Genomic DNA, 24,774 nt, shown 5'->3' on the forward strand with positions numbered 1-24,774 from the left:
AGAGAAAAAAAATCTTTGTGCAAACATTTGTGCCTCGGTGGCCTGAGGAAATTATTTTAAATGCTTTGGTTTCGACTCTTCTAATTTTAAAATGTATTTAACTATACATTAGTGGAAATGAATTTTGTTTGAAAACTGACAATTGAAGAACATACTTGAAAACGTTGTCCAATTTAGTGATTTTGAAGCTTTAAATTAGAAAATAATTAATCTAAGAACACTGACATACACTCCCCCCCACTGATCTTTAATTTTGCTCTGTCAGCACCTGGAACGAAAGAAGCATTTTGTGATGTTCATCAGATTCAGCACATTGCTTTACCCTTCCCTGGAAACAGGGCCATAGCGAAAAGTTTACACACATCAAACAGTTTTGTGTATGAGAAAGTGGGGCCTGTTCAGGACTTTTCTCCTCTGTCTGCTGCTACTTTCTTAGAGAAGCGGGGGATTGAGCAAGCTGCTTGTTGGGACACACTAATCTCCCAGCTTCTTTGTAATTAAGGGGAGTCACCAGCCATATCGATGTATTAAAAAACCTGTGATCTATGCTCCTGGCCTTAGAGGAAAGCACAACCTTTTTTCTTGCATAATGAGATTAAGATTAACTGCCCTAGCTTTGCAGATAATGATGGTGCTTGCGTGTTAGCGGAGCAGAGGAGATGGCGTCGCCTGAAGGACTGGGAATGTTCGCCAAGACATCTGTGCGTATCGTACAAGAAGTATTGCTGTGTGTTACTTTATCAGTAGTTAGTTCAGTTTAGCTCCCATAAAACTGGGAAAAAGTAGGAAGAGAAGGAGTTCTTGAGTGGATATCATCAGGATACAAAGTAAGTCAGGTTAGTATGGACCACCTTTGCTTCACCAGTGGATTTGGTATCTAGTTACCTTCCACAGCTGGGGTTAGGGCAGGACTGGGAAGCAGAGATGCTCTGCAGTTTTGTCATGAGAGAAGAGACTGGGACGAGCATAGCAAGGCTGAGAAAAGAGCCCTGAAATGCGGTGCAAGGTGGTTGTTGAAATTGGGCTATGCTTTGAGATTTGGGTGGGTTCAAAGCAAGTCTCAGCGGCAGGAAAGCCAAAGTAAAAGGAGCCTGAACCCAAGGCAGGTTTCTTCCTTGGGCTGGGCTGTGTCGGAGGTTCTGTGTGTTGGTGGCAATGAAGGATGATCAGTGCCCATGCATTGGAGGAGTGATGAGGACCTCTGAGGCACAAACCAGCCCTCTGAGGAATGTGGTCTCAGTCCCACGTAGAGCACATCACCATGGTTCTTGAACAGTGATTGCGGTTAGCTATGTCTTCAAAATGTGTGTATCCTTGGACTCTGCTCCTGGGATATCTTGGACTCTTGCTCTTAGGGAGGTGGGATACCTCCCGTTTATAGCCAATGTGCTTTACTTCAGCTGCCAGCCGGTTTATGTGTTTCACTCTGGTTTTCCCTATCTAAAAAAAACCCCAAACCAAACCTGCCGCAGCACAACGACATGTTTCAAAGCTTCAACAAGGCACCTAGCTGCTGTAGTTAGTTCCATGTTTCCCCGACACACAAACCAGCAGAGCCCCACTAATCCCTGCTTTGCTAACCTATGCAGTGTGGGGCCTGATTCGGCGCTGAGCTGCGCCTCCATCTACACCTGAGCAGTTCTGAATGGCATCGCTCCCTTTGGAGTGATTTTTGGGAACGGAAGATAAGCATTGGTGCCTTTCTAATATACACAACAAAAACCAGCGCTGCTCTTCCCCAGGCATGACTGAATAGCTGCATTCTGGGAGGAGACCTCCTGTTTGCAAGGATAAACCCACTGGGGTGCAGAAGTTGTGCCAGCTCATAATGAAACGCTGTGATTAATGCTTGACTGCAATTTCTCTTTGCCTTCCATCAAGAAAATAAAAATAATACCCCACACTATCTCCCTCTGCCTAACACAGATTTGAGTGGGCAGGCCCAGGAGCTGAGTTCAAGAGTCAAGTGCTTTCTGTTTGAAAAATATTTGTCCCTTCCCACCCACGGCTGCCCACGTGCTTCCTGAAATATTCCAGCTATCAGCACCGTACCAACGCTTTCTCAAACGAACAAACTGAGGCTATATGGGGACGTTCTTCCTCTGTTGGGATGCGGGGCAGCACCCGGATCCGGGCTGCTTGGGCTGCACAGCTGGACGTCCCTCTCTAGGGGCACCCAGAGCAAGCGGGCGGACGCCTGTGCTGCAGTGGGTGCTGGGCACCGCCAGGACCCCAGCAGAGTAGGTGGCTGTGTCGTGCTACAGCGCGCTGGCAGGTAACACGGCCGCTGCTGCAGAGATTTCACCGCCCACGTGTCTGGCAAGACCTGGGAGGTGGGCGAAGCGGCAGGAAAGGCCGTGCGTGGGAGGGAGGATGCGCTAACAATAGTGGTGGCAGGAGCAGAAGTGCCAACGCAGCGGTTGCTTGCGTGGCAGCGGAGATCCCGAAGGGGTGCTGGGGACGGGGGGGCGCGCGGAGCCGGGCCAGGTCCCTGCCAAGCCTAACCACTGCCAACGCCTTTGCCTCCGCAGCTGCCATCCTGGATGACCCCATGGAGTGCAGCAGAGGGGAGAGGCTCTCCATCACCCTGGCCAAGAACCGCATCAACCGCGCGCCCGAGCGGGTGGGGAAAGCCAAAGTGGAGGTGGACATTTTTGAGCTGCTGCGAGACAGCGAGTATGAGACGGCAGAAACCAGTAAGTACCCCTCCATGTAGCTGGTCCTTCCCCAGTTCTTCTCCCTGCCGGCTTACAGGAGGTGTCTGGCACACTGCGCTTGCTGCAGAGGATAATTGTGCTATAGTCAAGGCGAGTACGCAGGGTAAAAAGCACTTCTTGGATCCTCTATCAGCACTTGAAAGATCAACACGTGCTAGCATGAAAGTGGGTCTCTGCAAAGCCCCAGGCTGCCCTGGCTGCCCCAGCGCGGTCAGGTTTGGTGCAGGGGTTTGGTACGGTCTGGATGCGGGCGCAGCATCCCCTCGGGAGGTGTGTGGGACCTTTAGCAGCACCCGCGCTGTGTTAGCACCAGCCACGCATTTGCAAGGGCTGGCCCTGCCTGGGTGCATCCGCCGTGGGGGCACAGTGGCACGTAAGGGGAGGTTCGGCTTGGAGGGCGAGTGCTGAGACCAGTTTTCATTTGAGGGTTTAGCGTGGTGTTGTGAGGTGAGCCCTGGACTGCGAGGATCTGGGTCCCCAATAAGCTTTGCCACCTTCAGCTCAGCGGCTTGGGACAAATTATTTTCTTTAATCTGTGTGTTAGTAAACAGAGGTAATGATACAGGAGGTGATGCTCCTTTGTAAAGCACTTAATGGTGTGCAAATAAGAGACTCCGGGCAAGTTCAGTGCAATTAAGTTATTTTTAAAACCCCACAGAACACCATGTGTCAGCAAACATGATAGCTCTTCCAGTGCTTTAGATTGGCAGCAGATTTGTTTGCACAAAGTGAAGTTTTCAAGTGATGTTTAAAATCATGTGGAATAAAAAGAGCTAATTTTGAAAGAGCAGTATGCTTTCCACGTTGCTTTGAAGTCCCTTAATGCAGTCAGGTCTATACTATACTCTTCCTCTAGATGCCCAACATGTCAGCCACAAGCTGATGAATAAAAAAGGAATTGATGGTTAGTGTCCCACAGACCTCTCAGGAGCCCGAGTGAAAGAAACCAAAAAAAAGATCTATAATAGCTTCTTCCTGTAAGAGGGAAAATCCTTTGGAATAGGATAGCTTCCCTTTAGAATAATTTTTAAGACAACCTTTAATGTTCAGGGGAGGACCATGATTTTTTTATTACAAGCTGGCTTGAAAAAGCTGGAGAAATTATTTTAAATAATAGGAATTTTAGACTTGTTTCCCAATGGTTCTCTGTTCCAAGCCAGTGTAATCTGCAGGGTATCCCAGAAAGGTGGTAGTATGTTGTGATCTAGAGTGGGCTGGTTTCTCACACAGCTTTGGTGTTTGTTCTGCACAGCACTGAGCATCCCTGTGCCTGGGAGGCCCCGCGGAGCCGCGTACCCGGCGCTGCTCAGGAGCAGGTCTCTGGGTAACTGGCAGAACGGGCTCAATAAGCCTGCGAGATTAGCAGATCGCTCCTTCATTTCCTGAATTAGCGTTTGCATTATTTATAGAAGCGTTCAGTTAATAAAGTGCATTTCAGCAAGTACCTGTAGGTCTATTTATAGAGCCTGTCACCCGTGAGGCAGTCTAGATTAAGATCATCACATGCAGCATCACAGGGACCGTTTAAAACAGCAGTTCTCCACCTTTTTGGATCCCTCATCTCTTTTAACTTTTTTCGGTCTTTAAAGCAGATGTGTGCATCCTGCTTTACCCTCATTTGGCACAGCAACAGGGCGAATCCAGTTTCACTGGCCGGGTTATGCAGAAGGGATTGGGGCTGCCTGTGTTTCCAAGTGCATTCCCAGTTTGCCCCCAAAAGTATCCCAAATCTCCCAGCGAGCCTCCTAGGAAATGAGAAAATTGCTTGCTTGCCTGAGCCTCCTGTGTCTTTGGAAGAACCAGTAGCATTTTTGGTTCAATTCTTTTACTTTCTCATGAATCTTGTGCATGTAGCAGTGTTTCTGTTATTTACCTTTGCTCAAGAAACAGGCTCGACTGCCAAGTGACCCCAGAGCTGCGTTAAAGATCGTGAGCAGGATTTCTTTCTCACTTGCACCCCTGTAATGCGGCTCAGAAATTTTTCTGTTGGATCGTTTTTCAAGCAGAAGAATACTAATTTGCTGAGAATGAAGTATTATGCAAGAAATCGTTGATTTCAGCAAACGTGGTGTTTGGGGAGTACGTGGAAATGCGATAAGTGAGGAAGAGGCAGTTTTCCATTTCGAATTTTCACCTCAGGGTGATTTTCTTTGTTTTCTTTACTTTGACTTATAGAATGTAGAAAGTAGAAATCGGAGCAAACTGATTTGATTTTGGTGAAGTGAGTATTCACATAATTTTGCAATATGTTATTTGCCTTTTCTTCAGAGGGAAGAATGTCTTGAAGCATTTCTTACAAAAGGAAAAATCTGGATTCTGCATGGCTCTGCTATTAATGTCACTGAAGTTATTCTTGATTTATACTGGTTGCAGAGGAGAATCAGGTCCTTTAACTTAAATTTCAAGGCTTTCATGGCTTTCAAATGTCTGACTTTCTCATCTTTAATATGGCACTGATATTTGTTATCACATGTAATATTAATAAAAGCAGTTTAGATGTTTTAACTTATAACTGCAAAGCTGTTATACATCTGTTTAATACTGTTCTCAAATTTCACGCCCTTTGAATCACCCTTAAATATCACAGCTAGCATGCTTAGCCGACTGATCTAGGAATGCTGTGATTACACCCCATCAGTGATATTCCGTGTAAAATTAGTGCTTCAAGAGAAGAAAGACTTTATGAGAGTTTTTATTTTAGTGTTGAGCTATTTTTCTTTATTTTTTTCCTCCTGACTGACTCAGGCATCTTACTGTTAGGGGGCCACAAAATCACAATTGCTATAGCAGGTAAAATATGAGTCAGTCTTAATCAGAGTCATGCCTGGTTTGCCATTTCAGCTTTGTATATGAATGAAAACAAACATTGATGTTCCTGTATGCAACATCTGTAAAGTCCTGTGTTTTGAAATGAGTTTGCAGTGAAAGGTTATGCGTAGAGCTTTTTTTGCCGTTGTAAGTAAAGCCTGTTCTCTGTTTTTGATGTTTCAACTCCTTTTATGGAGATCCAAAATGACTTGTTTAATCATGTCTTTATCTAAAACACCTTATTCCTTTTGATGTCCAGGGAGGGACAAATTTTCTACTTGTCACCCTGTCCCCTATCATCTCATCAGTCTTTTAAGCATCTTTCTGTTGTTAATCCAAACATCTCATGGCAGGTCAGCAGTCAGAATGAGCGAGCAACTGGAGGATTTTTAATTTTTATTTATTCACACCAATATTTCAAAGTGCCTGATACATCCTTTCAGTGACATTGGCTCAAATGTGCTATTAACTGTCCCACCATTTTTGTGATCCTGTTGGATTTCACTTTTAAGCCTGCTCTGGTTGCGGGTTCTTGTTAAGAAGCACAAAAAATGCTGCAGGGAGCAGTCTTGGAGCCACGGTGCAGGGTGCACTCTCTGTAACGCCGTCTGTTTATGCATTTGGTGTTTTTTGTATGAGAATCCCGTCCTGACCAGTCCCTGTCATTCAAGATCCTCTGATATGTTTTGCAATCATGGAAATGTTGAGGTAGTTGCATACCTTCCCTGCTCATTTATTTTCAATTAGAGGCAGGAATCTTCTTTGCATGCTGTTTGAAAACCTTGTATGGGGTATCTGTATGCAGTGAAAGAGATGCTGTGTTCCGCACTGTGCGTGGATGCTCTCACCGGAGCGCTTTCAGCCAGGCTTTGAACAGCGGGAGTCCGTGGGAATGCTTGCCAAGTGCCCTGGGATCCCAGGAGGTGAAAGGCACTGTCTGACCATGACCAAGTGCACGTACATACATATATAATGTGAGAGCTACTCATTTGTTGTTGTGCTTTTTCATGTTCAAAAATAAGCACATATCTCCATCTTCCTTTAAAACATATCTTGCTGTTTCCTGAGGGTCCAGACCTGTACTTAATTCCTAAATATACTTGTGGAAACCATTGAACACAGCCCTTTCTCACTTACGTGGCAGGGCAGACCTGCTAGTATGAAAGGAGGGTCGCCGTTTTGCATTGCCCGGTGAAAGCACACCTGAACTTGCGTGAGGGCCACCTCCTAGCTCCAGAGTGTAGCCTGTGCTGGGAGGGGGACAGGAGCCTCTGACCCCACTCCCAGCTTCAGGGCAAAGCCCGTAACTGCGTAGTCGGAGGTACCGCATCGGGACATCTGAGCTGCGCAAGCAGCAGAGGCAGAGAGGTCCACATACAAGTAGAAAGGCAGCAATCATCAGCTCCCACCTCCGAGGAGTTGCTCCCGAGTGATGGCAGGAGGGATCCTGTCCTGCCTAGAGCAGGATGAACCTGGGATGTTTCGTTCACCCTTCGAAAAAGGGTGAACCCTGGGATGTTTCGTTTCCAAAGACTTACGTATTTTAAGAGTGTTGTTAAGAAATCTCTTCGCTAAGCCTGTTTCTTGTTTTTCTGTCCCACTGTCCTCAAGGGTGTTAACTTAGAACAGCTGAGTGCAAGCAGTCCGTAAAAATGGCTGGAATAGGAGGCCTTTGGAATCAGGCCTTCGGGTCAAGGACGATCAGTAGTACCCACATCCCATCTCACGATAAAGAGGTTTTTAACGTGATGTCACTTCAATGTCCAGTATTTTTTGAGGTACGGAATTCTAAAAACCATAAAAATTAGACACTGTCTTGGGCAGAGGTATCTAGGTCTGCAGCAATCAAAAATGTGTCCTGCACAGTATATAGCTTACACGGTGCCCATGTGTTGAAGTACGACGAGATTTGAGTGGCAGGGGCTGTGCCAGTATCTGTGGTGTTAGTCCGTGCAGTTATCGGGAATGAATTTTTGGTGCAGGACCAACATTTCTATATCCCTGCAAGTGCTTGTCTGAATCCGCAGTGCCCAGGCAAGGTTGAGCCTTTTCTCCCTGTGGAGACTAACAGCATCAGGTAATGTTCTGAAATAGGAAATGTGTTTGGATTACAAGAGAAGCTTTCCAAACATGGTCGAAACCTTTGCCTCGGGCACCTCCGCTTTGTTTCCATTCATTTTGCTTAATTTTACTGGATGTTTCACCCTTGGAGTGATAAGCCAGGTCTTTTTCCTCTGACAGTTGTTGCAACTCTGTTGCTATGACTACTTAACCCACTTTTTGTTCTCGATACCAGAGATGAGAAGAAAAGTGCTCACTAAACTTTTCCCTGCATGCACAACAGAATTCCTCCCAGGACTTTTGCTCTAACGATCTGTGGATAAAGAGGACTTGGAGAAGCTCCTTCCTCCGAGATGCTGAATTGCAGAGCACCCGAAGGGTCTGCTGCAGCTGAGAGGGACTGACGAGTGCCGCTGAGATAGCATGTGGGGTGGAGGGTTTCAAATTGCTGGTGCTCTTATTTAAAAGGATCTTCTGAAGAGGTGTAAGTGCCTGTAAATTTTTAATTTTTATGAGGAGAAGCAAGTACTGGATTCCTTTGAAGATGCAGCAGAAAAATATCACTCGTTCTGTAGCAGATTGAGATGGTGGAGGGTGAGAGAGCACAGAAGGAAAGACAACCCAAGAGAAGATGTTTGCATATCATTGGCACTTTCTGTAAGAAGTCAGAGCAATCAGTATGTATAGGGACCTAGTAGTATATGGAGTTTTTCCTTCAAGTAGCACTTGGAGAGAACCAAAACCAGTTCCCCAAAGTGACAAACTAAGTCCTCAGCTTTTGGCCTCATATTCCAGTCATGAGGCTATGGACAGTTATGAAGGCTAAGGCCAGAGGTGACCACCTTGATTAGCTGATCTTATCTTCTGCAGAAAATGGACTGTAGACATTCACTTGCTGAACACTACACTTAGCTGTTCTAAAAAAAAAAAACCAAATGCAGTAGAAGTTCTTATTTCACATCCAGTCTTGATCTAAAGACTTGAAGTTGGTAGAAAACCTGCTCTGACATGAAGTACGACAGTTTTGATGATGAATTTCCCTTCACTACAAAAAATATGTTCTTGTTTGAAATTTTCTAGCTCCTTTTTTCCAGCCGCTGAATCTAGATAACTTTTTACAATCATCACAAAAGCTTGTCTGAGATGTAAGGCAGGGACCTGCAGTGAGGGTGGTGCTCTGAAACAGACCAGCCATTTGATAGTGAAGAGGCTCTATCTTTAAAATCTCAGCTTTGTGATACCCTGGTTTAGTTTTTACATAGGAAAATGTTGTGAGCTTGCTCTTGCCAGAACTGATAAGTAGTTGCGGTGCCTCCTTTCTCCCCCCGCGGTATCCTCTTTCTTCAGAAAGCAGTCACTGGATGCCAGTTGAGCAAATGCGGCTTTGTCTGTCCGGGGAGAAAGGAGCCGAGTGCATGGCGATGCTGAGGCAGATCTGGTATTCCAGAATAAGCCGTGGCTAGCACATGTTCAGACGAGCCTTTCGGAGTCTGGGGGTTCAGGCACGAGGGGCTCTCACCTTCTGTTCGCAAGGCTTTGCCTGCGCAAGCTGCTCTGGAGCGACATGGCTGATCGGGATGGCAGCGGGGAGGTGAAACCAGCTGGGGTAGTCCTTGGAGTGCCATTAGGCTAAATTTGTGCTGTGAATTAAAAGGACAAAAGGTTGCAGTTTAACTCAGGAAGCTTGAGGGAAGAGATTTAACTTCTTCATCTTGTCAGGGTCTTTTTATTGTTCTGCTAACCTTGGTGGCATGGAGCCAGCAGATTAACTACTGCCAGAAAAAAAAAACAAATGAAAAACAGTAATACGATCCTTATTATTACCACTGAGCTCTGCAGAGGATGAGGGAAGAAATTCATACAGGTTTGTTTGCTGCTATGATGCTTTGAAGCTAGGTCACTGCTGTGTTTAGCATCTTCCATAAACTTTGGTTAATGTTTTATCTTGGAGCAGAGCAGATGGGGCCAAAAAGGGGTGTTGTAAGAGAGAGACCCCAGTTCTGAGTCAGAGATGAGGATACCAGGGCTTTGGGGAGAGTTCAGGTGGGATTTAGAAAGGCTGGGGAAGGGCAGAGAGGAGGGTGTCACAGGCAGGGTGACAGTGCTTCAGAGGGGACAGCGGGATTTTTGGCGGAGGTAAATGTCAGGGAGTATGTTGTGTGAAGGAGAGAATACTGTGTCCTTAGTAAGGTGCAGCAGGTACTGTAAGCACGACTGTCAGCTGGAAATTGAGGTTGAAGTCTAATGCATGTTTCCTCTCTCTGATGCCTGCAGTGTGCCAGATTCTCCCCAAAGGAGTGGTAGGCGTCCTCGGACCTTCCTCAAGCCCAGCCTCAAGCTCTATTATCAGCAATATTTGCGGGGAGAAAGAGGTAAGCGGAAATGTCCCATGTTGGAGGAAGTCTATGCCCTTGCGCCGACTGCCTTGGCCCCAGCGCCCTCGCGCCCGGCGGCTGCCCAGGGTAAGGCAGGAGCCCTGGCCCCTTCCTCCCGGTGGTTCACGGCAGGCCTGGGGCGAGAGCGGAGTTGCCCACCGTGGGTAAGGGGCGCCGCAGAGATCCTGACCCCTTCCCCAGCCTCGCCTTCTGCATGTTGTCCTTCAAACCGAAGGTGCTCTCGGTGGGCTCTGGTTGCAGCAGTGCTTCCCGCTGGCTCCCTGGGAACACAGCGTTTTGCTGGTGATTTAGTAAGCATGGATTAGGTTTTTTAATTTACCACGATACTGAGCAGCAATGCCTTCTGTGCAGATCCCATGCAGAAGGGCTTTCTGCAGCCTTGAAGGATTTCGTCTGAGACTTTCCTGTCTATGCCAAGTCCCAGCTGCAGCCACACAGCTCGCTGCAGCTGCAGCTTCCAGCTCTGCCTTATGCTGCCTTCTCCCTCGCCTGGGTCTGCCTCTTGCATTTCTCGTTCAAGTCTGGTGCTCTGTTTCTCAGTCATCGTTTCTGTGTACGCACACCTCTCCTTTCCACCCGTGCTCCCCAGACCCTCTCCAGCTGATGTCCATGTGCCTCATCATCCCCAGTGTATTCTGTCCTCATGTCCCAGCTGCAAGGCAGAGCAGGGATTCATTAGACAGGGGCAGTGAGGTACTTCCCTATGGTACTCCAGGACATCCTTGGCAAAGATGACTTGCTGTAGTCATCTTACTTGCTATATTGTCCTTCCCATGCTCCGCTATGGCTTCTAATGAGTAGAGTTGACAGCTTGGTTTATCACCCCTTCTCCTAACGCACATATTCTTGCAGTTTCTTCCTTTTCCATTTCCTCTCTTTTTCTGCCTCCCTTGTCCTTGTTTTCATCTGTATCACCTTTTACTTCAGCTTCCTTCACATGCCACACCAATGCGAACCATGTATCTGCTGACTGACTGAGGGGTGCAAAAACCTCAGCTTGCCCTGGCGGATGCGCATCCCGGCCAAAGGGCCTTTGCTTTGTGACATTACTTTGTGCACATACTGGGAAAGCTGCACCCCTTTCTGTTTGCTGCTGTTCCATCAATGCAAACCCTTTTTATCTGTGTCCAGACTATGTGCCTGATTTAATATTTTACAAGCCTTGAACCATCTTACACTGATCTGGCTCTGCTCTCGGGAAAAGAAATTGAGTTCTCTTCTCATAGTTCATCCCTTTAAAGCCAGATAACATCTCTCAGCTATTCAGTGGTCTCTCTCTGGAGCCCAGCCTCCGAGGAGGGGAGTGCCTGGAACTGAGCGCTGTAAATAACTTGCATTCACAAATGACTGCTGTTCTTTGTTCCCTGAGAATCAGAAGTGTTGAAGAGATGGAAGAGATCTTTTAGACCTAGTGCTCGGGGCTATAGCAGGATGGGTCTCTTGAGAGTATTTTGTAGTGCTTTCTCCAGTTAAATATCCCAGACATGTGCTCCATCCCAGGCAAAGGCAACTCTGCAGTAACAGATTGCCAGTGTTTTTCCCCTGAAATTCATATTCAGTCTGAGTCTCTGATCTAAGTCTCTTCATTTTTTTTCAGAAATAAAAGGTGAGTGCTAGTGTACTTCTAAGGTATTTGATTCTCAAGCTTGATCTCGGCTGCCCTCCTAGTGATGTAAACCTGCAGTAACTCCTTGTGATTTATATCGCAGTAGCATCAGTTGGTGCCGCTGTGTTAAACGTGATACAGCAACCCAGCCAGAGCCACTGTACTTACAGCCATCCATCAGGCAAAGGCGGGTGTCCCCATTTTACCACCGAGGCACCAGAGGGTGGAGTGCCTGGCCTGATGTTCACCTGTGGTAAAACTGGGGGATGAACCTGTCTCTCCTCTGTTACCCCTCTAGTAGTGCCTTTGGCCTAAACAGTTCCTTCCCTCCTGTCTGGGGAGGGGTGTTGCACTGGGGCAGAGCTCTTGGAAAGGAGAGGAGGGCTCCGGGGCTGAGGGTGAGCTCTGAACCAGGGCCGTGATCAAGGCGCTCGCAGGAGCTGCTGTGGTGGTGGCTGCCTTCACCTCCGTCGTCGTCTCTCTCTTCTCTGTTAGCGGTTGTTGCCAGTCTCGGGTTCCATCGGGAACCTGAGTGATCAGCAGGCTGGTACTGGAGCTGCCCTGTCTGCTCTGGTTAAAGAAATTTGCCTTTTGCTTACAGTCTGCTTCTCTCCTGTTAACAGAGCCAGGGATGAGGGCTGCAGAGTGAAATCAAGGCAGATAGCAGCTTATTACTCTAACTTTCCTATTGCTAACCAAACAGCTTATGCTGTCAATAAAGCAGCCATCACAACCTACTAATAGCCTTTCCCAAGAGCAGAGAGGTGGGAGGCATGGGATGATAGCTTCCGGAAGGACTAATAATGGAGGAAAAGAGGACTTGACACTCCTCTAATGAAGTCGAAGCAGATGTTTCCCTTTTTCTGTCTTCTATTTCTTCCAAATAATTCACTCAGCAAAAGGAAAACAATATTCCTTCTCCTTATTTGGCTGAACCCCTGGTGTCTGAGCTTCATCTCTTTGCCCACCATTCCCTCTACACGAAACTGCCAGGTGTGCAGCAGAGCTGCCTCGGAGGGAGCCCTCGGGCTGTCCCGCCGTGCAGCTTCCCTGCTCCCCCTTCCCCAAATTCCCTGGGAAACGGCATCCCACTCCCGCCTCCTGCTCCGCTGTGTTAAGGACAAGCGCAGTGTTATTAGGACTCATGGTTACGGTCCCGTTGGAGCTTGCCCGCTGTACGGCCACCTGTTACCTCTCCGCTGATCAAAAAAGCCCAAAGCTTCTGGCTGCTGCATCTGTTCCTCCCTCTCCTGAGCCTTGCCAGAGCAGGGTCATTTTGTTCTTCCCTTCATCTCTCCTAATTACGAGACGACACATCGGTACTGCAGGCAGAGGTGGATTTGCAGCACTTCATCCATCTAGCACGCAGCAAAGGTCTGGGGGTCTCCAGCACGGGCTGTGTAACTCCCTGCCTGCCTGCAAAGCATCCTCTGTGTTTACCCAGGCAGCAAGCCCAAAATGAGGTGTGGGCCCGGCTACAATTAGTGCCCAAGCTAATTAGGTTGAACTCATCGGGAATGGTTTCCTGTGCTGTAATCACAGCCCCTGTTGCCTTTCTCTGAGTGGCTCAGCAAGACTTTTCCTGATCCACTCCTTCCTGTGGCTTCTTGTTGCTGCAATAATTATTTTCCTCTGCTATTGCACAAATCCCACCCTCCTCTCTTCACTCCGGTGATGCTTCTGCAGTTTTATTGGGATATTTCACTTTCTGCCTGCTGTGCATTTCACACCAAAGGTCCTTTATGGTAGATTTACTTGTTTCTATTTCTTTTTCCTCTTTAATTATGTTTTCTTTCCCCTCCTCCCCACTTAGGTTCCTCACTTCAAAGTGGCACCAGAGGAGTTCCTGAAGCTGCAGCTCCAGCGGTTCACCACCCTCAACCTCCACCCCAGCAACACCGATATCAGCGTGGCCGTGGCAGGAATCCTGAATTTCTTCAACTGCACCACGGCCTGCCTCATCTGTGCCAAAGCTGAATGTAAGTCATTGCCAGGCTGGGTTTGGCTGCCCCTCTGCTCCCAGTGCCTTCTGTTCTATCTCCTCCTGCGTGTTTGGTGCCTGCTGGAGAAGGTCCCACAGGCAGCGTGTGAGAGCTGCCTCGCTGTTGCATCCCAGGGTGTTCGTCTCGCCTGGGTGGGGTGGCAAGGTCTCTTCTGTTGGCAGCAGGCAGGGTCAGAGCAGCCCGAAACAGCGGAGACCTGCAGGGCAGGTTTTCCACCCTGTTGCCCTGTGGAGGTGTTTGCGGTGTTTGTGAGAGGAGGAAAGGGGATGGGGGAGAGACTTGCCTGCCTTCTGTTTGACAATCTGAAGAGTGTTTTGCTTGCACAGATGGGTTTTTGAAATGAAAAAAAAAAAAGGCTTAGGCTTGTTTCTGGAGATTATTTTAGGCAAGTAAAGCTTTTTGAGATGTGTCTTTCCCAAACCCACGTGCAGTTTGTGGCCTAAAAGCAGGACTTGATTAATAGTCAATACACTGCACACCCTCTTGGGCTCTGCAGCCATACATCTGCTGGTAATTGTGCATCTGGATGCTGGAGCATTCACCTCAGCAAGCCCATATTCATCTCTGCATAACTCTCCTAACATGGCAGGAGCAGGCTCTGCATCGTAGCGGTTAGAGAGCGTGTGTCCTGTGCTTTTTAACGTCAGCGTGTATGTAGGTAGCTGGTGTGTAGTAGCCACTTCTATTTTGCTTTTATTATCCTGTAGCCAGATTCATTAGCACTAGAGATTACCGTAATAAGCAAGCCTAGAAGAGGAGCTCCAGTGAGAGCTTTGGGGACGCTGGCAAGAGCTTAGCAGTCTCTGCCCATGGGGCCAGGTACAAAGGAAAGGCTTTCCTTTCCAGCTAGCCCTGGGCAAACTTCACACCACCAGCTGCGCTAGTAGCGCAGTGTTGTGGCAGATTCCTGCACAGGGACAGAAGGAATAAGAGTGTTTTTGCCTTTTCTTTTTGCTTTATGTACCCTGAGAAGACCAAATCCTCAGCTGATGTAAGTCAGTAAATTGCCTTCAGCAGGAATGCTTAGATTTACCCCAGCAGAGGACCTGACCCTAAATTATGCAATTAAAATCATGCAAATGGTCTCCTGCATTACTTCTAGTGATGGAATTTTTCATTGTCTAACCTTAAGCAAAAAGAGGAAAAAAAAAACAAAAGAAAAGGGAAGAAAAAATAATTAGGTTTTCTCACCTGCCGTGCAGCATGCTCACAGCTCTGTCCTCACGCTGCTGCCAGGCATGGAGCACACGTACACATCAGCACACCGCTGTACACCCCTGCCCTTCTCCCCAGTTACGTGCCAAAACATGCAGGTGCCTCCCATTGAAATATGAATACCTCCCTGGCATTAATATTATTCTTCATTTAACTGGATCAAAACCTTGGGAACCAAATTGCTTGCATTAAAATAACACCCTTTTAATTGAATCATTCCGGTTTATTTTACTCTGGTATTCCTGGATAACTCAATATTTAGGATGTGCTGTGCAACCCGAGTCCTTCCCAGACCCAGGGAAGCAGCGGGACGGGTGCTTTCATGCATCCGTCTCTTTGTGCTCAGTAAGGACCTTATCTGAGCTAGGCTTGAAGCATAACATGCTCTGACTATAACGGAGTGCAGAAAAGGCATAATCCAGCTTCACGTAGGAGCACAAGCCCTCATTTTCCCTTAGGACAAGCAGGGCTCCTAAGCACAGTCCTTAAACAACCAACTCAAGGTACTCTGGGCTTTCGGAAGGTTCCCTGGAGGCAAATAAGGGGAGCATATGAGCTGTCTGCTCATCAGTGAGGAAATGCCTCACTGATGAGGGATGTTATTATTTAGATCCCAAGAGGGAAAGTCATAGCTGTTTTGGTTTAAGTACAAGGCTGTGTGATGGGACTCCTGGGTCCTATCCCGTCACGCTCATACTATCACTGTGAGGAGTCACATCCTTCCTCTGGGGACTGATAGTGGTTTCCTCTGGCAGAAGCAGAAAATGATCCTCAAAGTCAATGGACTTAGGCCAGCCTAAGTGTAATGCAATGGTGAACAGAATAAGATTATGTGACTCAGTTTCTCGGCGGTGTGGAATAAATAGCTAGTTTGTGAATTGCTCTGAAGTTCTAATGTGGAAGGCTGTGTGTGATTCCACAGAAACCTTAATCCGAAAAGGCAACCACAGACAAATACAGGGGTGCATAGACTTCACAGGAGCTACTCTGTACGCTCTGATTGTCAGAGGGGAGGAAATAACACCCAGTGCTTAGGAAGGGAGACCAGGGCACTGAGGTCGAAAAGCTTGTGCATGCCCTAGGGCCACAGGGAGATGTCTGAAGCAATGCTGTTGGAGTAAGAGCAAGGCTGGGTGATGGGAATCACCATTTCTCTTCCCAACCGGTCAGGGTCAAGAATTGCACCTGCACAAATCCTGTGCAACCATGAACAGAACTGCTGGTCAGGAAAGCTCCAGTAGCCTCACAGGTAAGAGCAATAAGCAGGGATGTGAGAATTCACAAAAGCCTTCAGGTCCTGCCTTTCCTGCTTCCCAGCGGCGTTCCCTGGCAGCGGGCTGTAAGGCAGCGGGCTGGAGGAGAAGCCATATCTGCAGAGGGCTTGGGGATGGGCTACTCCTGTCACCTCCAAATGTTTGCATAAGAAAAGGAAAAATAAAATAAGCAAGGTCAGGACTTCCCACTGGCCAGCTCAAACCACTGACCTGCCTCTGTGCATACCTGTGGGCCCCATAGGACTGTTCAAACAGCGTATGCCTGATGCAGCCTCCCTGCGCGCGGTGGTCCTCGCTTTAGTACTTCAAAGCTGCCAGGAGGGGTCTACACACCCTTGCTCATGTTCAGCTTGTGGAGCAGCCTTCTGAAGTGCCAGTCTGTCAGCAGCAGCATCTCACATCCTCTTGTCATCAAACAAAGGGGAATCTCTTCAGATAGTAGAGACTTCCCTCCACACGGCAAGGGGAGTTGCAAGCAGGACTGATGAGGCTACAGGTAGGATCTAACGTGCTGGAAATGATAATTTCCTAAAGCCAGAGGAGGAGATCAAATGCTTCCTTTTCCCCTGGTCCCACTTCCTCCTCTCTGTGCCTGATGTGCTTTAGAAACATAGCAGCTGGGCTCTGCCTTGCCCACCGCAGAGGCCAGGGTGGCTCGTGCCCCAGCGAGCCGTGGGCTGGGGGAGCAGGCAGCAAGGGAGGTGCGGGTGTAGTCAGCAAAGAGAAGAATGAGGAGGAAGCTGAGGGTGTGATGTGAATCACAAACTCATAGCAGTTGGCAGAGGGATGCTCTCCAGTTTGAGTCATTAACTTACAGCTGAGAAATACAACCTTTGGAGTTAAGGAGCAGGATCTAATTTTTTTTCTGCAGGAAATTAAATAGAAAAGGTACATTTCCAAAGGGGACGGCTGAAGATTTCCCTCCACACATCCCCCTTTCTGTGAATTTCTGTCCCCTTGAAAGCCATGTCATGGCGTAAATCTGGGCTTCTCCCTCCAGCAGGACGGTGCGCAGAGTAGCGCAGCTTTCCCTTTCCCTTCGGCTCTGTCTAAAGCCGAGCGCCGCAGGGCCGCGAGCTCTGGCAGCGCTCCGTACCGACTGCGGTGCGAGCTCTCCCTGCTGCCAGCCCGTGCTTCACCGTCATGTTTGCCTGGGAATGCTCTCCAAGAGCAGCAGTATTTTATGTTCAGTGATAGCAGTTCGTGGGCGGTAGTGCCGGTAGCGGTGGGTCCTGGTGTCAGCGGCCAGGTGTGCTCAGCCCTCATCACTGGCTTAATTGGGGGCAGGTTTGGTAGTGAGTGCTTGGGGAGCCGCGGCTAGTGCTGCCTCCCCTCCTCCTAAACATCCACTTCTTACAGAGTACAGTGTTAAATGCCATGAAATTTAAATCATTGTTGGAAAAAAGGGTAAGTTCTCATATCTTTTCTTTTTACTTCAAGACTTCTATAAAGTTAGCAAAGTGCTCTTAAAATCTTCCTCAGTTTTGCAGCAGCAGATTTTGCTGGGATGAGCTGGAAGTAAACTTGGTATTCTTAGGACTGTTACTTGCAGCAACCTGTCTGGTCCCTTGCAAATGTGGTATAAGGTGAAAATAAACCTTGCAAGGATCAAACGAAGGGCTTAGGTAAAATTTACTGTTTACTTGAGCTAGTCTAAGTGTCCTGTACACAGAGTGAATTCACTGGCTAGTGAGAAAGAAAAAGAAGCTGGTGTGATCCAGAGAAGTCCTGGCCACTGCTGGTTTTGTAGTCCCTTGCTGAGTTCCTACCTGTACTCAGAGAAAAGGTAAGAGGCGGATGCATTGTAAAGAGCTCAGGGCAAACTCAGCTTGCTGAAAAACTCTCACTGTGAAGGAGAGGCTCCTCATCTTGGATGTATCCCTTTTAATGCACTGCTTTGTTACCTTTGTGGAGTGCTGGGAGTCCTTGAAAGCAGCGCTCTCTGACGCTGATCACATCACATCGTATCGCTTTCCCAGCCCCTGACCTTCTGGTGAATGAGCGGTTTCATGTCCAGAGTAGGCGAGGTTAAGAGTAGAGCTCTGACTTGAGAATGGGTTTGCCCCTCCACCAGCTGGGACGTGATCTGCTGACAGTTCTGTTCTTGTCAGTTTCCTTCAGCTTTCCCCCTTCTTTCTGGCTTGTCTTTGCGTAGGGACGGGATGTGTGACCATGCTGGTTGTCTGTGTCTTGCTAATGATTACATCTGGCGGTCTCTCTGGTCAATCAAACCTGACAGGAGGTTATTTCCTGATGAAACTCAGCAGCTGGATAGAGGAGACAGACTCTAGCAAATATGCTTTCTTGACTAAGAAAAGCTGCAGCAGGAGCTTTGACATCTTATTAGACATCAAGAAAGCCGTGTTGGAAGGAGCCCTTGCAACGATCTAGCTGCAGGAAGAAACTTCAATCAGAAGTGCCGAAGGCAATAGGGCACAAGTCCAGGGAAGTTGGGACTCATCCATGTGGGTGCTCACTAATTATTACTTCTTTTCTTCAGCTCCCGTCTGAAGGGAGAGCCCCGTCCTGCAGACTGCGTGGGGAGTGCCGAGGTAGCCAGAGTCCTGGCTCTTTCCCCTGGCTGATCACATCCGGACGCTGCCCGAGGAGGCGGAGGGCTGTGCTGTGCTGGGGCACTCGGAGGGCTCGGGGGAGGCAGGAATGCAGATGGCAGGGCAGAAAGGGGGAGGAGGGCTTTGACGTGGAGGTGGAAGGTGGGTCTCCAGAGACCTTGCCCAGTGATGGAGCCGTTGGACTGCAAACATTGTCCTACTTTACTCTCTAATTTCTCCATAAAGCACCAAATATGCTGGTTGGTTTGTTTGTTTTATTATTGGCTTCTGTGTTGCTCTAGGAATCCCCAGTCCACAAGTAATTCTGCACTGTGCTGGGACCATACTCACAATTTTTTTTCACAATTTTTTAATGTAGACCTAATGATGTATTTTTGCAATGATCTCTTCATTGTCTGACTCTCAGCAGAGCTTCTCATCCCCAGGAACGCATGCCCTTGGAAGATAGCAGCTCCCCATCAGAGTGCTCCAAGATCTCCAAAGTCTATCAAGTTGTGCCTTGCAGGGCACTTCGTTTGGGAGGTAGTGATGGAAAGGCTTAGGAGGAAGAATCGTCCTCCAGCAACCAGTGATAACCAGAACAACCCAGCATGCAGGAAGATAATGGAGAACTTATCTGGACTCTGGGGTCCTGAGCGAATTTGTCTCAGTGATCTTATCTCTTCCCAAGAGGCCTTTGGGGCCACTTTTTGTCTGGAGAACAGCTGGAGTAGCTCCATCGTTCCCCATTCCCTGCTGGCCCAAGCCTGTGCTGCAGCCCCAAATCCCTTCCTTTGCAGTGCATAGACACAGAACTGCAGGAGTGCTTCCTGCCGGGGATGACTGTGGGCCGTGAGAGAAGTGACTTTTGAACCAAGCATAAACTTTAAAGGTATCTGTTTTTTTCTCCCTTTTATTTGAAGGCCTTTTAAACCTAGAGAAGTTGCTTCGGCAGTTCCTCATTTCCAAGGACACACTCTCAGTTCGGATGCTAGATGACAGCCGGGATCCTACCCCGCTCCTAAAAGAGATCCGAGATGACAAAACAGCTACCATCATTGTACATGCCAACGCTTCCATGTCTCACACCATTTTGCAGAAGGTAAGTGTCTATTAAGCGTCACAGTTGTACATGCAGGTGCTTCCACTGAACGAGATACTGCGTGCAGTACATGAGCATGCACGTGCAGGTGTTGGATGATAATGGAGTAAAAATTCCTGCAGCAACACTGGAAATGGTCTCTGCTGAGAGGGGAATTGTCACTGAATGGAGTTTCTGGGGAAAATAATTTGCCCTTTCTTTCCAGGACTGTATCTGTAGAAGCAATGGTTTAATTGCTCTGAGCTGATGTGTTTGCTTTCGAGAAGTGGCGCGTGCTTGTGGCTCCTGTTGCCATCAAACAGCCATGGAGAGCCGCTTAGCGCTCTGAAATTAGTCAATCAGTGCAGTAGTTTTTTCTTTTTTTCTCCAAGTACATTTCTAACTTTTTGCTTCCTTTTTTATTGTCTTATTAACCGAGATTTTATTTTAATCAGGTTTATTTTTAAATGGTCTCTTGCTGCAGTTTTTAGCATTTGTTTTGATAGTCGACTGCAAAATTGAGCAGTGGCTCCAGATGGAGTCTAAAGTTGTGTATAGTTTTCCACATCCTGGAAGGAACAAAAAGTACTTTCCTGAATGGAGGCAGGATCCAAGGAACGGGGTCCCTCCTTGGCTGTTGGTGCAGACATTGCACACGGTGTCCTGGCTGCAGTATCAGGAGTCAGTCACTCAAGGAGGTATCAGATTTATCCCTGATGACAGCCAGCAGAAACCGTTAGAGCTGTTTTTATTATTCCCCCTCTCCGCCCAAGATTTTTATTCCACTGCTTGCAATTTTGCATTTCTAAATAGGTGGGTTTGGGGTTTTTTTGGGTTCCTTCTATGCACAGGGGGGTGTGGGGGGGTGTTTTTTTTTTTCTTTCTCCAGGTCCCTGTTGCGTGCTGCCTGGCTGCTGAGGGCTGTCCCCCTCCTCTGTTGCTATAGTGACTTCCCACAGGCACACAGCAGCGCTCTTCAGGCACCCGCAGTCTCCCTTCCCGGCTCCAGCATCCTTCTGCCACGACTGATAAAGATGTCAGAGATTGCCACGATTTTTCAGCAGTTCAGTAAAACCTAATGTAGTCTTGCCGGCTAGAGGATTGTAGGAATGGAAGGTAATAAATAATGAGCTTCTCATCTGGCAACTTCCTGCACCTTGAGAGGCTGGAAGTATTTTTTTATAGAGGTGCAACCAGAGTAGGGGTGAGGTTGCGGTGAGCAAATAGGTATATCCTCGGCCCCTGCCCACAGGTCACCAAAAGCAAGAAAAATGCACTATTGGTTTGGAAGTGCTTCGTGTCAGACCTGTCTCAGGAGACCAGTCCTGGTCTCAGACAATGAGAGAAATTGCAATTTCTCATCTCTTACCCTCCGCATATGGTCTGGAGACACATGGTTGCTTCCTCGATTACCAGCCTGTCCCGGCCGCCCACCTGCCAGCGGGCACGTTAAATGGATGGGAGCGATGCTCACAGGAAGCGCTTTGTTGCTCGCTTTGATTTTCTGCCCTTGAAATCAAATGCACTGACTTCAAAGTGGGTCAGAGGGAGAGCTGACATTATCGCTGTCCCCAGGAAAGGAGAAGAGAGGGAAATGGGTGCCAGGTTTTATTGTGTAGGGGCTTAAAAACGAGGCAGCTGTCTGGAAGGCTGGCTGAAAGGCAGGTCGGCAGCCTCCTCTGGAGTCCTGCTCTTTTGGTCAAATGACTTTGCTGTGTCCTTTTTGGCACCTGCACAAGGGACAGGGTGACAATGTGCAACCGAAGGGCTGGGCACAGCCAGATCTAAGCCGCCGTTGGTCATCTGTGGGCATCTAAAGCTTTCCCCTCTGTCCGTGCCTACTGCCGCTGTAGTGGTAGTGACCTCAGTTTTGCCCAGAAATAGATAAAGAATAGGTGGGAATAGGGAGAGGTGCAATCTAAGCCTCCGCTTCGCTGTGTCTTTCCTTCACTCACTTTCTGTTGTTGCCATCCTCCAGCTTCTGGGGGAGATGGAAAGGGACTAAAACCAAGTAAGGAGGTGCTGCCTTTGGTCCTTCCCTCCCTGCCTCCAGTTCCTCTGTGTGGTCTGGAGTGACGGGAAAACCTCTTTGCCAAGGTCCGGAAGCATGATTTGAGACCAGCTGTGCTTGGCAGTGAAACGGGCTTTCAGGAGGATCTGCATATTAATCCCCCACTTTCCTGAGCATCTGTTCCCACAACCAACTCCTTGTTTACTGAGAATTTTGAATTTTGGAAAAGGACTTCAATGATCTGGCCTGTGGTCTCTAGAACAGATCGGGCCATGGAAAAATTTGTGTCCTTCTCTCTGCATCTCCATACACTTTTATCCTCTTCTTTCTATTTCTGTGGCCATCACAACCCTGTCTAAATTCTGGAGAACAAGCTGAGTTACTAGGTTTCATTCATCCTAATTAACTTGCGGGACTGGAGCCCAAATCTGACTGATACATCTGGGAAAACCACTACTGGGCTGACTGTCCTTTTTCTGTAACTCCAGAAGAGCTTTTTCTGCCTTGCTTTCTGCGTCGCATTGTTTGTAGCGAAAGGAGACAAGCCCTGAGCGCTCTCAATTGCTGCTTTCCCTCATGATGTTCAAAAAGCAGCATCCATTAACAAAGCAGCAAACCTCAGCCAACCTCGCTTTCCTCCAGACACAGCGCACCCGTGGAACTGCTCATCCCAAGGGGCTCTGGAGGCCGTGGGCTGGGGCTGCAGGACCCTTCCTTGCCTTGCCGGGTTCTCTACGGGCCGTTGCTGGTGGGGGTGCAAAAGCTTGTACTTCCAATGGACGTCTGCCTTCCAGGTTGTCCTGGGCTGGATGCACCCGCAGGATGCAGAGATCCCCGAATGTCACCTTGCACCGCGCCGCAGAGGGAGCGGGGGTGACCACGGGGGTCTGGAGCTGCGGCTCACGCAGCGTTGGGTGGTTTCTCTCTGCCAGGCAGCCCCTGTGCAGGTGCTTTGTCAGTGCTGTCGCGGAGAGGAGATCTCAGAGGTAGGCTCAGTCCTGCTGAAAAATTGGTTCGCCAGACTTTAATTTCACAGGTCAAATTGTGTGGCTGTGTCGCACCCTTCCCCGCCTGCGGGAAGACAGCAGCGCTTGCACGGAGCGATAAGGATGAAAAAGCAAATGTGGCCCAGTCTCTGCCTTGCTGGAGTGGAGATTGAAGATCGTCAGGCTCTGGTCTAATCTCCTTTCCTCTCCTTCACAGGCAGCTGAACTGGGAATGGCGTCTGCCTATTACACGTATATCTTCACTAATCTGGTAAGACGTTTTTCTCGGCTTTTCTCCCGTGTGCATGTAGAGTCATGTTAATGGGAGCTGATCTCCCCGGCCCGTGGGAGCGCAGGGAAGAGCCGCGTGCTTGCGGAGCGGGGGATTCGCGGCGCAGGGGGAGGGAGGCAAGGAGGGGTGTCCGCCGCAAACCTGAGCATCAGGCAGGGGAAGTCTTGCCCCGGCCTTCGGGAGGTGAAAGCCGACAGGTGCCCGGCGGCACCGATCCATCCCGTGCAGCTGCCGAAGGCAGGATTTGTCGACGCTGCGGCCGGAGCCGGCGCGATGAGATGTGCGGGCCCGTGGGAAGCACCAGCGGTTCCTGACCGAGGGCTCAGGAGGGTTATGCTGGAGGTGTCAGTTCCCCGTGTGGGGGAGAAGGGCAAGCTGTGCTGGGGCGTGCGTGCAGCGGGCACCACGGCCCCGTGCTTTTCTGCTGCGCCTCTGAGAGCAGCTGTGTAAGACAAAGGAAGGATGATACCATAAATGTTGAGAGGCAGAGCAGGGTATATCTTCAGCATGGCCCCTGGTGATTTGGCTTTATAGCTACTAATAACATTAATGGGGGGATCGTGTGGTTAAATCCCCGAGTACTGTGCTAAACAAGGAGTAATGGGCTTAGGCGGCAGCAGGGGGAAACCCAAAATAAACATCAGAGAAACTTCTCTTGCTGCAGCAGCTACAAGGCTCTGGAACAGGCTGCCAAGTGGCGTGGGGGAAATGCTACGGCCGGGGAGACCAGATACCTACCTATTAATGCTGGTGTGGGGACGATGGAAACCTGAGTGCGGCAGGATGGGCTGGATGATTAAGTGGAGGTGCCTTCCAACCCCAAATGATACTCATATTCTCTAATTTCTATTAATATTTATGCCAGGGTGTGCGTGTGCCAGGAAAGCCGAGAGCTGAATCACACTTTGTGTTTGGGTGGGAGACAGACGGGAACGGATGGAGCCAAACATGTAGGCAGGAGAGCTGGAGTGGGGAGGAGGAGGGGGAAGGAGTGAAATGGAGGGGTTGAAAGCCAAGAGAGCAATTGGTACAGAGAATGGAAAAGAGATAGGGAAAGGAGATGTCAGAAAAGAGAAAAATGCAAGAAATAGAAAAAGCCACAAGCTTCCTACCTGAACTAATAGCATTCTGATTCCTGCTTAGTGCTCGATCCATAGGTCTTAACCTTGCTCAGTATCAGTCCAGCAAGAACAAGCTTCACTGCTCCTGTTTATCCCCATGCAAACAATCGGCACTGGGCAGGAAAGCAAAAGGAAGGGATGTACCTGGAGGGGATCAGCCAGTGGTGGAGACTGGGGGAAGAGCTGCGGCCTCAGGAGGTGAAGGTCACTTATTTTAAGGCAGTGGCTGCTGCTTTGGGATTTCTCACCCCGAGTGCCAGCCCCGAGTCAGGGTGTAGCTGTGCTGGTGCTGCTGGTAGAGCAGCTAAGGGACAGTGGCCGTCCCCATCAGATCCTGCTCACAACGCTAAACCACTCCAGTCATTTCCCAGTCCCAGCAAGTAGTTTTCCCGTTGCCCTCTGGTCCCAACAACTGTTTCTTCTTCCACTTGCCCTCCCCGGTCACGGCAGTCGCTGTGCACCCCACGGACTGGCACTATGCACGTAGTAAGGGATTTCTATTTGCGCATCACCAGCACAGTGGAGCCTGTGTTCATAGGTGGTGCTCGGACAACAGAATTAACTGTAAAAATTAAGCTCCCCACTGCCACCGCCACACTAGTTTTGAGCATGGGTGTGATTAAGCATTTGCTCGAGGTCAAGAGATGAAAT

General features: G+C 48.8%; 1 protein-coding gene across 1 annotated transcript in view; it reads left to right on the forward strand.

The window, feature by feature from the left end:
- Positions 1–24,774, forward strand: part of GRIK4 (glutamate ionotropic receptor kainate type subunit 4) — a 137,076-nt gene that overhangs the window by 55,690 nt on the left and 56,612 nt on the right. Inside the window, exons 2-6 of the mRNA XM_075172956.1 lie at positions 2,532–2,696; positions 9,861–9,958; positions 13,402–13,567; positions 19,556–19,734; positions 22,928–22,981. Coding sequence (XP_075029057.1) covers positions 2,532–2,696; positions 9,861–9,958; positions 13,402–13,567; positions 19,556–19,734; positions 22,928–22,981 — 662 coding nt within the window. The remainder of the gene's footprint in view (positions 1–2,531; positions 2,697–9,860; positions 9,959–13,401; positions 13,568–19,555; positions 19,735–22,927; positions 22,982–24,774) is intronic.

This window comes from Calonectris borealis, chromosome 24, assembly GCF_964195595.1.
Source record: "Calonectris borealis chromosome 24, bCalBor7.hap1.2, whole genome shotgun sequence".
In the NCBI taxonomy this organism is placed as follows: Eukaryota; Metazoa; Chordata; class Aves; order Procellariiformes; family Procellariidae; genus Calonectris; species Calonectris borealis.